This window comes from Hypanus sabinus, chromosome 4 (genome assembly GCF_030144855.1).
Source record: "Hypanus sabinus isolate sHypSab1 chromosome 4, sHypSab1.hap1, whole genome shotgun sequence".
NCBI classification, from domain to species: domain Eukaryota; kingdom Metazoa; phylum Chordata; class Chondrichthyes; order Myliobatiformes; family Dasyatidae; genus Hypanus; species Hypanus sabinus.
Window position 1 is genome coordinate 104,251,177 of NC_082709.1, and position 15,279 is coordinate 104,266,455.

Below are 15,279 nucleotides of genomic sequence, written 5' to 3' on the forward strand. Positions count from 1 at the left end.
GGTGACACTTCACCTGTGAGTCGGCTGGTGTGGTATACTGAATCTGGTGCTCCCGGAGCGGCCTCTTATATATTGGTGAGACTCAATGCAGACTGGGAGACCACTTTGCTGAACAACTATGCTCTTTCCACCAGAGAAAGCAGGATCTCCCAGTGGCCACACATTTTAATCCCACATCCCATTCCCATTCTGATATGTCTATCCATGGCCTCCTCTACTATCAAGATGAAGCCACACTCAGGTTGGAGGAATATCACCTTATATTCCATCTGGGTAGCCTCCAACCTGATGGCATGAACATTGATTTCTCTAACTTTCATTAATGCCCCTCCTCTCCTTCTTACCCCATCCCTGAGTTATTTATTTCCCCCTCTTTTTTTTTCTCTCTACCCCCTCACAATCACTCCTTGCGTGCTCTCCATCTCCCTCCCACTTTCTTTCTCCCTCGGCCTCCCATCCCATGATCCTTTCCCTTCTCCTTCTCTGTATCCCTTTTGCCAATTACCTCTCCAGCTCTTAGTTTCACCCCACCCCCTCATGTCTTCTTCTATCATTTCAGATTCCCCTCACTCTCCTACTTTCAAATCTCTTATCTTTTCTTTCAGTTAGTCCTGACAAAGGGTTTCGGCCCGAAACGTTCTTCCTATAGATGCTGCCTGGCCTGCTGCATTCCACCAGCATTTTGTGTGTTGCTTAATATATGTCATAGCAAAAATGTTAGAAGCTATTATTGAAGACTTTATAGCAGAGCACTTAAGAAAATAAATAGGCAAAGTCGATATAGATTTATGTTTGACCAATGGAGTACTTTGAACAACCAACTTGTGGCAGATAGTTGGGAAGGTAGTGGATGTCCCATACAGATTTGCAGAATGCATTTTGTCATATGCTGCATCCAAGATTATTGCAAAAAATAAAAATTTATGGTATTATGAGTAACATGAGTGCAGATAGAACTGGCTAACAAGAAACTATGGATATAAAATGGTAGTTTCTTTGTTGGCAACATGTAACAGGCCTGCCACAGGATCAACACTAAGGTCTCAAATTTTTACAATTTGTATAAATGATCTGGATAAAGACACCAAATGTATGGCTGCTAAATGACAGGATGATAGGTAGAAAAGTAGTTTATGAAGAAGACTAAGTTCTAGAGGGTTAATGGTTTAGTGAATGGATAATATTCTGGCAAATTGAGAAGCATTTGGGAAAATGTTAAATTTCCATTTGGACAGGAGAAATAAATAAAAATATACTGTCATATAGTGAGAAATTGCAAAGATATGGAGAGATCTGAATGTTCTAGTTCATTGTTCATAAAAGGCTAGAATACTTCACATAATTAGGAGAACAAACAGAATGTTATGATTTACTGATGATAAGGGCAGTGAACAGAATGATATGGAGGTTCAGTTTCAGTTATACATTGCATTGGTGACACCACGTCTGGAGCACTGAGTAGATTATTATCTCATTTGAGCAAGAATATCATTGCACAGGAAGCAGTTCCGAGAACCACCTGGTGGGTTACTTTGAGGAAAACTTGTTCAGGCTCGGCTTGTATCTATGGAGTCTATAAAGTGAGAGGCAACTTGACGGAAACATTAAAATCATGAGAGCTCAACTGAATGGATATGAAGAGGATGTTTCCTCTTGTGGAAGAATCTAGAACTAAGGATTTAAAATAAGGTATCACTCACCTAAACCAGACAAGAGGTGATATTGTTTTTGCTCTCAAAGTGTGGTGGAAGCAGAGTCTGAATATTTTCAAGGATGAGCTAGAAAGATACTTGATGAGCAAGGGGTGAAAGGTGACAATGAGTGGTCAGTAACATTGACCCATGGTTACTGTGGAATTAATTGACAGAGAAGGCTCAAGGCTCTGAGTAGCTTACTTCTGCTCCCAACTCACATGTCATTATGTTGGCAGGACATTAAGTAAATGACAGGTTTTTTCAGTCATGACTATTCATCAGATTCAGCATAATTTATATAGGTTTTAGCAAGTATCAGGCATTTAATTAATAAAACCATAACTGTCCTTTTTGTGTGTGTTTCACAGTTGTGTATGCCTCGTGTTCTCTGCTTCTTGATATTGTGCCTCACATCCTCTTCTTTAGGTTATCTTCGAATGGCAATTCCAACATCTGTGGGTCTGTCTTCCTTTCTCACAACATTATTTAACAACCCCTCTCACCACCATTCCAGCCATTTGTGATATTTTAACCAGCTGTATTACGAATCAAGTGCTTGCATGCATTTTGATTGGTAGAAAAACAGCAGGTCATTTGTGTTTAACATTCTAGTTTGTTTTTATTAAGCCCTTCATATTCAGACTGTAACAAATTCACAATTCTGTTTTGTATCCAGATCTTGCCCTTAATCCACTTTATGCTGACTGTCTTACAGTTTTGTGCCTTTCATGGTCTTTCTCTAAATATTCCATATTAATACATGTAACTCTTTCTCCGTTGTCTGACACAGTGGATGTCACCTTGAATGCTTTTATGCAATCCATTTGACTGTTAGCTGCAGCAATGGTTTCACTGTCCACCAACTATACCCAACCACTGTTATTTTCTTCACTCCCTCTTCCTCAAACATATATGCTGCTCCTTGTTACCTCCTCCATCTCTACACTAACAATATTAAGTGCTAACCCTCATTCAGTTCTGCTATTAGACAGCTAGCAGCAAATTCCTTCCGCAAACATTGGGAAAATTGAAGCTCTGGTATCTGCTTCAACCTTCATATATTTGCAAATCATCCCATTTTCCCCCACTCATTTTACAAAACGATTTGGAACTCTGCAAGACCATAGGCCATTCAGCCCATCAAATCTGCTTCACCATTCCATCATGGCTTATTTATTATCCCTCTTAGCCCCTTCTCGTCATAACCTTTAAAGCCTTTACTAATCATGAAACAATCAACCTCCACTTTAGATATACCATATCATGTGGCCTCCACAACCATCTGAGGCAATGGATTCCTCAGATTCACCATCTTTGTTCTAAAGGGACATCCTTCTCCCACTATTGAAACAATCTTTTCTATGTCCACTCTATCTAGGATTTTCAATATTCAATAGGTTTCAATGAGACCCCCCCTCCATTCTTTTAAACTCTAGTAAATACTGGCCCATAACCATCAGATGCTCCTCATGTTAATCCTTTCATTCCCAGGATAGTTTTTGAAAGCCTTGTCTGGATCCTCTCTAATGCCAGGACATCCTTTCTTAGAACTGAGGCTGTAAGCTGCTCACAATACTCCCAAATGCAATCTGACCAATGCCTTATAAAGCCTCAGCATTACATCCTTGCTGTTACATTCCAATCCTCTCAAAACGAACACTAACATTGCATTTGCCTTCCTTACCATTGTCTCAACCTGCAATTAACTTTTAGGGAGTCTTGCACAAGAATTCCTAAGTCCCTTAGGAATTATAAAGGTCCCCATTCCTGTTCCAACATGTTGGTCCAAGGTCTTCAATTTGCTATGATGAGACCACTCTCAGGGTGGAGGAGCAACACTTCATATTGTGTCTGAGTAGCCTTCAACCTGATGGTATGAACCTCAATTTCTCCTTCCATTTTCTCCTCACTTGCCCATCACTTCCCACTGATGCCCCTCCTTCTTCCCTTTCTCCTTTTTTGATTCCTTCTCTAGCCTTTTACCTTTCCCACCCACCTGACTTCACCTATCATCTTCTAGCTAGTCCTCCTTGCCTTCCCCTCATGTTTTTATTCTAGCATCGTACTCCTTCCTTTCTTGTCGTAAAGGGTCTCAGCTCAAAACAGCTATTATTTATTAATTTCCATAGATACTGCCCAACCTGATTTCCTCCAGCATTTTGTGTGTGTTTCACGTCATCCTTGAACATCCTAATGATACCTCCTACATTCCAGCATAGACAAACTACTAATCATTAAAAACCCTTCACCATTACCGTTTGCTTCCTATTAACAAACTCATCCTTGGATTCAATTTGAGTTGCCTGTATTACCCACAATATTACAAGTTCTCAGTTCTAAGGTAACCCTTTAAGTTATGATGTATCAAATAGCCTTTGGAAATACAAATACAGCACACTTCTGCAAATACTCATGTCTCCCAATTTCTAAGGTCTGCATCTCTCTCTCTCCCCCTTTCTAACTATATCTGACCCTTTTTCTGCCCAAGTGTCTTTGTCTCTTGTGTGCCCAAGCCTCTGCATTTCTTTTTCTCTGTCCAAGGGTGTTCATTTGTCTTGGTCCCTCTCCAAACTTCTGCATCTTTCTATAAACATTTGTGTGTCTCACTCTCCCCCCTATCCAAATGACTGTATCTCCCTCTCCATCTAAAGACCTGTGTTTTTTTCTGTGTATCTCCCTCTCTCACTATGCAAGTGCTTGTCTCTTTTCCTGTTCGAACATCTCTCTCTGCATTTCTTTGTCAGAGCTTGTTTGTTTCTCCTTTTCCAAGCCTGCTAACTACACTATACAAGTGTCCATGTTTCTGTCTCAAGTGTCTGCAGCTCATTCTTTTTGTTATAAAAATTTATTCACCAAGAAAACACTACACAATAAATCACAGCTTCATATTAAAATAAGATTCTTCCTGTCTTCAACACATTTGAATCCTTAAAGGGCCACCATTCTCAGAAATCCCCCATTATGCTTATAGAGACCATGTGCTCCTCCTCCAATGACACCAGAAGAGGGGTAGATAGTCGACTCAGCTGAGTGATCAACTGCCTGCCATCTGGACCCATGAATTTTCAGCATGGCCAGGACCAGGAGATCCCCAAGCAGCCCTATAGGGAGAAGTGCCGTTCACGTCTCGGCCCGAAATGTTGACAACGCTTCTCCCTATAGATGCTGCCTGGCCTGCTGTGTTCCACCAGCATTTTGTGTGTGTTGCTTGAATTTCCAGCATCTGTAGACTTCCTCATGTGTGACTAATAGAGTAGTTAGTAGATTTATTTGCAACCAGTAAAGCATCACTGTGTCTCACCAGTGCCATCTTAAACTGATATTCAAATAAAGACTGCAACCTCTCACATTTCATAGTCACATGGTACACTGACAGGGACAGATAGCCAGTAAATGGATTTAAAAAGCTGTAGCAAGGCACTACTCTGTGCAACACCTTGCACTACATACCCTAATGTAAGGACTCCTGCATAAACAGACCTCCTTCACTGTTGGATGGCAAAAACAGACTGCTATGCAGTGTCTGGATGGCAGGAGAGTGCAAGGAAGTGAAAAGTATACAGGAGCAGCCCATACAACAACCATCTTAGCACATTATCCCTGTGTGGAAGGTCACACTTTATGGGACCATCTCTCAAGAGAAACCTTGTGGCTTGGGGCCTATGATTAATTCTGCCTGAGCAGGCCAAGACCATTTCACATTCCTGAGCTTCAAATGACAGACACGATTTTCTTTCATTTTAACAACTTTACTTGCCTCATTTGCATTTAGTACAACTGACTGGCACTTTCTCCCCCCCCCCCCCACCTTTACCTTTAGTTGTTAAACCTAATAAATTTCTTAAGATACCTTATAACCTCACTTAGTGCCTTTAGAATATTACAAGAAAAAGATATATTATGAACTTAAATGTCTTTTAGGACACGGGAATTAATTCCATCGCTTGTATGTCCTTAAGGACATGGGGATTAGTTCTAACCCTTAGTGCTGATACAATACTTAAGGTACCAAATGCCTTCACCAAGTACCTTTAACAGCACAAGAGCTGGGGCTCCCTTCTTTGTTAGACAATCACCTAGTTGTTCCTTTGTAGTTGACCACAGCACAGGACGCATTTTCTGTGCTTGGACAAGTTCTTTGATGCTGCTTTCTCTAGCTGAAATCACTTTGTGGATTTGATGGCATTAACCAGAGCAGTTGTATGTGGCCCATGTCACTTGCAAAGTGCTTTTCTTTGGGTCACCATAGACAAACGCAGAATAAGAGTGTGGCCAGATAAACAGCATTGTGAACATCATCAGACATGGTAAGGGTTTCTCCCGCCAGTGTACTACATACAACTTTTCAGATCCTTTTTTTTTGCTAACAGAAAGGCGAGAATCTTCCCTCTTCTATCAGTACAATAAAATGTCCCCCTTGAGTACCTCTGTCCAAAAGATTTCCAATTGCGGCATCACTGAAGACGATGAGCTTCATTGAGCAATCTTTTCCAAACTGTTGAAACTTAGACTACTTTTTCAGATTGAATTCTGCACACAATCCTGTTTGCCTCATGTAAAGTTTGTACTGTGGCATTTTTTGTGCTGGATGTCAGCTTGCAGGCATCAAACATGCTCCGACTTGCCACCCATAGAATCTGACCTATCTTTGACCTAAGCTTCACTGGATCCAGCCGTCTAACACGGGTGAGGTTTCCATGTGGATTATCTGAAGATACCTTATGTAGCTTTCTTGGAGCAGTTGTATGTTGCAGAATCTGTCACGTTCCTCACGTCAAACCTGAAAGGCTGACTTCAGCTGAAGGATGACTGTTGTAGTAAAGTTTTGTGAACTCCCCATATGAACTCATCTACATGACAGGCAAGTATTCCAATCACATAACATTCTCAATCTTGCCAGTACAAAACAGCTGGATCCACCTGTGACATCTTTCCACTTGTTTTCAGTATTATTCCCTTGACCTTTTAATACTAGTAGACTAATGGATCTGCTGGACCATGCACATACAGTGTTCCTTCACTTCTGGCTTCAGGCGGGGGAATGAATGTAAATGTCATGTGACAGCTCCATTCTCTGTAAGACTGCAGATTTTGTGTCCATGAAATGGGGTTGCCAATGCTTTTGACGCATCACTGTGAGAAGTAGTTGGAGAGACCTCAATATACCTGTTGGTGAGTATGTTCAGTTCCTGAAAACCTGTAAGTCACCAGGCATGCTTTTGGTGTAATCCCTGTCTGAGTTTCTTTCAGGTGCACACCTATCTTGTAGACAGTGTCTTTTGGCCAATGTCACCGACTTCCTCAAATGCTCCATTATTTCTCCAACTACTGATTTCATCCGGTTTTGCAGATTCAAATGACACCTCCTTAGTTACTGGGACATCTTCATCTTGACATTTCCCAGATGGTGACTTATACTTGGTTCAAAATGAAGTCTATCTACATGTGACACGTTAACTCACCCTGCAGTGCCATGTGTGTGGCTGGTTCTAGGAAATTAAAGTTGTACCAACTTTTGTTTCTCCCAGTGACTTTGCCTGCTTGCTTAAGACTTTAAGCTTTGTATGTGCTGCAAGTGTATTGGGTCTACAAATCTCACAGTTTGTTCTGTTTTAAGACTGAAACTTTCATGTAGTCTTTGTACTTGTGATGATTCCTGTTCAAGCAAGTCTGTTGATGCACAAATGCACTCTCTTAAGCATTGTCTGTGCTACTGTTGAGCAACTCTGTTGGGTCATCATCTGCACTCTACTATGTGACACTATCAGGTAAATGTTTTTTTTCATTTTTGTGTCATTCCCCAAAGAGTTCTGATTGTTCTTCAGTTTGTGCTTTATTTCATCTGGATGATGCACATGTATACCTCCATGCCTCCCAAATATCACAACTGTAACTTGTCCAATGACAACTCCAGGACCTTTCCATTCAGTTCAGTCTGCTGTTTGGAATACACTTTGTCTCCGTCTCATAATTCTCTTCTGTAGGACTGAGCTGTAGCCTCAGTGCTCTTCGAATTCTCTCTGAACACTTCATGCAACACTGAAATGTGTTTCATGCTCCTTCCAGTAAACTCTAGAGCAGGAGGCCTGTCAACCAAAACGGGGGGGGGGGGGGGGGGGGGAGATTTGGATTCTGGCTGAACACAAGTTGGTATGGGCTACAGACATGTACATTGTGGATAGAATTCTTCACCATAAGAGCCCAGTCCATGGCCATGTTCTAGTCACAGCCATTGCTTTTCTTTACCAGTTTCAGTAAGCATTTGATTGTGTTGCTTTAGAAGGCCATGCATACTTATCCAGGAATAGATGAAGATTTTTTTTTACTATCTTTGAGTTTCTTTGTAATTACAGTGCTACCAGCACTGAAACAGTAAATTCATCAATGATGTGGAGATAACACTCCATGCTCAAGTTCATGTAGGTCTACAGCTACTGTACCATTGTATTCAGATGCAAGTAGCAAACCACAGGCTTAAGTTTGGGATTTCCAAACATTTGGCATGTCTTACAGCTCTCAACTATCTGCTTTAGAATGGAAAAATAGTCTACATCTTTGTTTTCTGAACCCCTGAGCAGTTTCTGAAGACTATCTGTTGAAGTATGTCCAAACTGCTTGTTAAGCTTGAGCAACACTTTGTGCTGGGGTCATGTTCTCTGAGACAGTTAAAACTTCATTCTCAGTAATGTCCAGAGCAATTGAGCTCAAGAGACATGTTGAAACATCGTTGCTTGGTTATTCTCTGTATCTAGTATTGCCGCTGCTTCCTTAAGTGATATTTTAGAAAAGAATAATGGACTGTTCATTGGTACCACCTCTGTTTCGATGTAACATTTTGTCTGCCTTATTTTTGCGGGAATTTCTACTCTTTTGGTAGAATGTACAATCTTTCTATCTCAAAATTTGAATGCTTGGTAACTGGGTCCATCTGTGTTCACCAGTTTATGCACTTCATTCCGGTTTAGTTCACTTAAATTACTATCAAACCATTTTCTGCACATTGTGCATATGCATGCTGTTATCACAAACAGCAGATCCTAGTGATTCTATCATCAAAATGTCTGCATTAGTAAGCGATTCCTTTGCAAACAATGTTATATGGCATCTTCTACATCTTAGGATTAGTTATCTTCTTCAGTCAGCTTAACTTGTTCGGTTCTGCATGGATAGGTTTTTCTCCAGTGATAAGTACTCTGACAAACCACATTTTGATGCCTTCACCTGGTCGCTCTGGGAACTATGCTTGCTCTTCTCATTTCTGCTCAGTCAAGTATACAATTTCCTGACTTGAAAATTCTGACTGTTGTCTTGGTGGCCTTCTCACCAAAAAATCCACTTCGGTGCTGATTTCATAGATGCAAATATAAGTTCTGTGCATGTAGTTAACACTAGCTGTCTGTCCCTTATGTCTAGACACACAGTATCCAACATTTTGAAAGCTAATACTGCATCAGGAAGTTCCATTTTGTATTTATGCATGGAACTGTACCTTTGTTCAAAACCAGTTATACAATCTGCCATATTTGTAGAACAGTCTCTGGAAATGTTGTTAAAGTCTGAATATGCCTCATAAATCCGATTCTTTTCCTCCAGAAAAATTGAGTCCAATGTATCTATTAGCATAGTAATAATCACCTTTCTTTGAGTCTTCCACCAAAGTCCAATCCTTTTCACCCTTCAGAAAAACTGAGTCAAATACATTTATTAGCGCAGTCACACGGTCATCATTGTTCAAGTCTTCCACCAAAATCCTAATGTGGTCTCCCTCACTTTTCCTGAAAGTGAAAGTACAAGGGCTTGCTTCTTCTTCTCGTGCTCAGTAACACAAGTCCATATTCCAACCTCTTTCTTCCAGTGTTCATGTTTGCTCCTGTTGAATGACAGCAGGATTCTATAGTTGGTAACCAATGTTAACGTTCAAACAACAAAGACAAGATTTTAAAGAGCAAACATGAGGAAATCTGCAGATGCTGGAAATTGAAGCAACACACACAAAGTGCTGGTGGAACGCAGCATGCAGGCAGCATCTATAGGGAGAAGCACTGTTGATGTTTCGGGCCAAGACCCTTCGTCAGGACTGACTGATAAGAAAGATAGTAAGAGATTTGAAATCTCTTCGACGAAGGGTCTCGGCCCGAAACATCGACAGTGCTTCTTCCTATAGATGCTGCCTGTCTGCTGCGTTCCAACAGCATTTTGTGTGTATGTGCGAAGACAAGATTTTATATTGTTTTAAAAAATTTTACATTCCCCACACACCAGACTGCCATTTTCTAACTCACCACCTTCGTGCACATGCCCAAAATAGGGAAAGTGAACATCCCAACTAAATGCCTACGTAACCCAAATACATAGAACTCAACGGACAGCCTCTCCCTGTCAATCCCATTTCCTGCCTGTCTCTTGTGCTGTCCATCTCTTTTCCTACCTCTGTCCACCTCTTCCCCTGCCTGCCCCATTCCCTTTCTGTCACACTCTCTCTGTCCATCTCTTTGCCTGCCCATCTCTCTGTTCTTCTATTTCCCTGTCTGTCCGTCTTTCTCTGCCTACCACTCTGTCTGTTCATATCTTTCCCTCTGTCTCTAACATTCCCTGCCACTCTCTGTCCACCTGTCTTCTGTTTCTCCCTCTGTCCATCTCTTTCCCCGTCTCTCTCTCTCTCTCTCTCTCTCTGTACATCATAAGAATGTAAGAAATAAGAGCAGGAGTAGGGCAACTGGCTCGTCAAACCTGCTCTGCAATTCAATAAAATCATGACTGATCTGGCCATGGACTCATCTCCACCTACCTGTCTTTTCCCCATAACCCTTAATTCCCCTTCTATGCAAAAATCTATCCAACCTGGTCTTAAATATATTTACTGAGGTAGCCTCCACTGCTTCATTGGGCAGAGAATTCCACAAATACACTACTGCCTGGGAAAAGCAGTTCCTCCTCATCTCCATCCTAAATCTACTCCCCCGAATCTTGAGGCAATGTCCCTTAGTTCTAGTCTCACCAACCCATGGAAACAACTTCCCTGCCTCTATCTTAATTATCCCTTTCATAATTTTATGTTTCTATAAGATCTCCTCTCATTCTTCTGAATTCCAGCAAGTACAGCCCCAGGTGACACAATCTCTTCTCAAAGTCTAAACCCCTCATCTCTGGAATTAACCTGGTGAACCTCCTCTGCACCACCTCCAAAGCCAGTATATCCTTCTTCAAGTAAGGAGACTAGAACTGCATGCAGTACTCCAGGTGTGGTACAGCTGTAGCATAACCTCCCTGCTCTTAAATTCAATCCCTCTAGCAATGAATGTCAACATTCCATTTGCCTTCTAGATAGCTTTCTACACCTGCAAACCAACCTTTTGTGAATCATGCACAAGCACTCCCAAGTCCCTCTGCACAGCATGCTGCAATTTTTTTTACCATTTAATTATGTTTCCTTCTAAAGTGGACGACCTCACAGTTTCCAACATTGCCTTTCATCTGCCAGACTCTTGCCCAATCATTTAACCTATCTATATCTCTCTGCAGACTCTGTATCTTCTGAACAATTTGCTTTTCCACTCAATTTAGTATAATCAGCAAACTTAGATACACTATATGCAGTTCCCTCTTCCAGATTGTTAATGTATATCATGAACAGCTGCGGGCCCAGCACTGAGTCCTACGGCACTCCGCTCACCACTGATTGCCAACTAGAGGAACACCCATGTATCCCAACTCTGCTTTCTATTAGTTAACCAAACCTTTATGCATGCTAATACATCACCCCCAACTCTATGAATCCTTATCTAATGGATCAGTCTTTTATGTGGCACCTTATTGAACACCTTCTGGAAATCCGAGTAAATAACGTACATTTGTTCCCCTCTATCCACTGCGCTCATTATATCCTCAAAGTACTCCAGTAAGTTTGTCAAACAGGGCCTGCCGTTGCTGAATCCATGCTGCATCTGCCTGTTGGATCCATTTCTTTCCAGATGCCTCGCTATTTCCTCTTTAATGATAGGTTCGTGCATTTTCCCAACTACAGATGTTAAACTAACTGGCCTATTGTTACCTGCCTTTCGCCTACATCCTTTTTTGAACACTGACGTGACACTCACCATCTTCCAATCTGCTGGGACTTGCCCAAAGTCCAGAGAGTTTTGGTAAATCATTATCAAAGCCTGTACTATAACTTCTTTCACTACTCTGGGATGCATTCCAGCAGGATGAGGGGACTTAAACCACGTTTGCTTAAAATGACCTCTTTAGTGATAGCTGTTGTATCGAGGTCCTCACCTCCCATTGCATCCATAACATCTGTTAGATTATGTCCTCCACCATGAAGACCGACAGAACATAGTCATTAAAAGTCTCGGCCATTTCCTCATTATATCCAATATCAATTCCCCCATCTCAACCTCCAGGGACTTGCATTCACTTTAGCCACCCTTTACTGCTTTATATAATTATAAAAATGGATATTAAAAGTTTTTATATTTTGTGCTAGTTTGTATTCATAATCTAGCTTCTCTTTCTTTATTGCTCGCTTATTGGTACTTAGTTGCTTTTAAAAGATTTCCCAGCTTCCAGTTTCCCACTACTCTTGGTGACTTTGTATGCACAAGCTTTTGGTTTGATGCCTTCTTTTACAAACCCCATTTCCAGAAAAGTTGGGATATTTTCCAAAATGCAATAAAAACAAAAATCTGTGATATGTTAATTCACATGAACCTTTATTTAACTGACAAAAGTACAAAGAAAAGATTTTCGATAGTTTTACCGACCAACTTAAATGTATTTTGTAAATAAACACAAATATAGAATTTGATGGCTGCAACACACTAAACAAAAGTTGGGACAGAGGCATGTTTACCATTGTGTTACATCACCTTTCCTTTTAATAACACTTTTAAATCGTTTTGGAACTGAGGATACTAATTGTAGTAGATTTGCAATTGGAAATTTTGTCCATTCTTGCTTGATATAAGACTTCAGCTGCTGAACAGTCCGTGGTCTCCGTTGTCTGATTCTCCTGTTCATGATGCACCATACATTTTCAATAGGAGATAGATCTGAACTGGCAGCAGGCCAGTCAAGCACACGCACTCTGTGTCTACAAAGCCATGCTGTTGTAGCCCGTGCAGAATGTGGTCTGGCGTTGTCCTGCTGAAATAAGCCTGGACGTCCCGGGAAGAGATGGCAACATATGTCTCTCTAAAATCCTAATATGTGCCTCAGAGTCAATGGTACCTTCACATACATACAATTCACGTATGCTGTGGGCATGGATGCACCCCCACACCATCATAGATGCTGGCTTTTGCACCTTTCGCTGATAACAATCAGAATGGTCGTTTTCATCTTTGGCACGGAGAAATCGACGCCCGTTTTTTCCGAAAGCTAGCTGAAATCTGACCACAGCACATGGTTCCAGTCTTTCGGTCCATCTGAGATGAGCTCAGACCCAGAGAACTCACCGGCGTTTCTGCATAGAGTTGATGTATGGCTTCCTCCTTGCATAATACAATTTCAAGTTGCATTTCTGGATGCAGCGATGGACTGTGTTAAGTGACAATGGTTTTCCAAAATACTCCTGAGCCCAGGTGGCTATAATTGTCACAGTAGCATGACGGTTTCTTAGGCAGTGCTGCCCAAGGGCTCAAAGATCACGCGCATTCAACAGTGGTTTCCGACTTTGCCCTTTACGCACTGAGATGTCTCTGAATCTTATGTACTGTAGATGTTGAAAGATCTAAATTCTCTGCAATCTTGCGTTGAGAAATGTTCCTTTTGAACTGACTATCAATTCTCTCACGAATTTTAGCACAAAGGGGTGAGCCACAAACCATCCTTGCTTGCAAAGACTGAGCCTTTGATGGACGCTACTTTTATACCCAGTCATGATGCCTCACCTGCTACCAATTAGCCTGCTTAATGTGGAGTCTTCCAAACCAGTGTTACATGAATATTCTGTGCACTTTTCAATCTTATTTTAACTCTGTCCCAACTTTTGTTCAGTGTGTTGCAGCCATCAAATTCTAAATTTGTGTATATTTACAAAATACAATTAAGTTGGTCAGTAAAACTATTGAAAATCTTTTCTTTGTACTTTTGTCAGTTAATAAAGGTTCACGTGAATTAACATATCACAGATTTTTGTTTTATTGCATTTTGGAAAATATCCCAACTTTTCTGGAAATTTTTTTGTATTTCCTTAGTTATCCAAGGCTGGCTCTCCCCATCCTTGCAGTCCTTGCTTTTAACTGGAATATATTTTGTTGAGAAACATGAAGAATCTCTATGAAAGTCTTCCACTGTTCCTCAACCATCCCACCATATAGCTTGGGTTCCCAGTCTACATTAGCCAAATCCTCCCTCATCCCATTGTAGTCTCCATTGTTTAGGCATAATACATTGCTTTTAGATCAGACTATTGCACACTCTATTTGTATGAGAAATTCAATCATACTGCGATCACTCTTTCCAAGAGGATCACAAACTACAAGATCATTAATTTTACCTGTCTCATTGCACAGGACAAGATCTGAGATAGAACATTCCCTTGTAGGTACTTAAATATGCTGTTCATGATCTCTTTCTCTGCCTCTCTCTCTGTCCATCTTTTCCCTGCCTCGTGCTCTCTCTCCCTGACCACCTCTCTACCTCTACCCATTTCCTTACACGTCTCTCTCACCATCACTCCTGTCTCCCTCTCTGACCACCTCCATACCCGTCTCTCTTTCTGACCATCTCTCCCGCTCTCCCCCTTTCTCCTATCCCACCCTCTCCCTTCTCCGTCTCGCCCCATCTCCCTCACTCTTTCCCCCTATCCATATATATCTCCGTCCCTTTATATATATATCGCCCTGCTCGTCTCTCTCTGCCCATTTCTTTCCCTCTGTCCAGTTTTCCCGTCTCCCCCTCTGTCTTCCCCCTCCCAGTACATCTCCTGTCCTGTCTGTTTATGTCTATGTGTGTCCATCTCTTGCTCCCTTTCCGCGTCTGTGTCTCTCTCTGCTTGTTCCAGTCTGTCCACCTCCCTTCTCCCTGAACTTTCTCCCTTACCCGTTCCGACGGGAATATGGCGGCGAAGCCCGGAGGCGCCTCTCCACGCTGGGCTGGCGCCGACAGGAAAACAGCTCAACCTCACGCCAACTCTTTCGTCTGCCTGCAGGAATCGGAAAAGGCGGCGGCGGGGGCAATGGCGGGCCTAGCGCCGGGGGTCCAGCACCAGGCGCACGGAGCCGGTCCGGGAGCGGCAGCGGCCGCCGGAGATGAGTCGTCCGACAGCGATGGAGAGCACGAGGGGCCGCAGAAACTCATCCGCAAAGTGTCCACCTCCGGGCAAATCAGGAGCAAGGTAAGGCTCGGGGAACGGGGAGAAAAGTTGACGGGCCTCAGCGCAGCCACTCGTTGCTAGGCAAGGTTGCTCGTGGAGCAGCCCCTTTAGTACCTCCGCGGTCCCCATGGCAGCGGGAGTACCACGCTTCTCTCTACAGGCCCGGTCGGGTCGGGTTGGGCCACTGCCACTCAAGACAGCTTACAGGTAAACCGACTGCCCACAAAATGGGAGGTTCCACCTCTGTACACAGCCTCTTCCAATCTT

General features: G+C 42.2%; 1 protein-coding gene across 2 annotated transcripts in view; it reads left to right on the top strand.

Annotated features, from left to right (window-relative positions):
* The window catches only part of dgkh (diacylglycerol kinase, eta), a 503,605-nt gene that overhangs the window by 17,164 nt on the left and 471,162 nt on the right, over window positions 1-15,279 (top strand). The window contains exon 2 of one of the 2 annotated variants that reach the window (XM_059967802.1): window positions 14,848-15,033. In XM_059967802.1, coding sequence (XP_059823785.1) covers window positions 14,848-15,033 — 186 coding nt within the window. Of the gene's footprint in view, window positions 1-14,754; window positions 15,034-15,279 lie in introns of those variants that run through there. The other variant, XM_059967801.1, reaches the window with a different exon arrangement.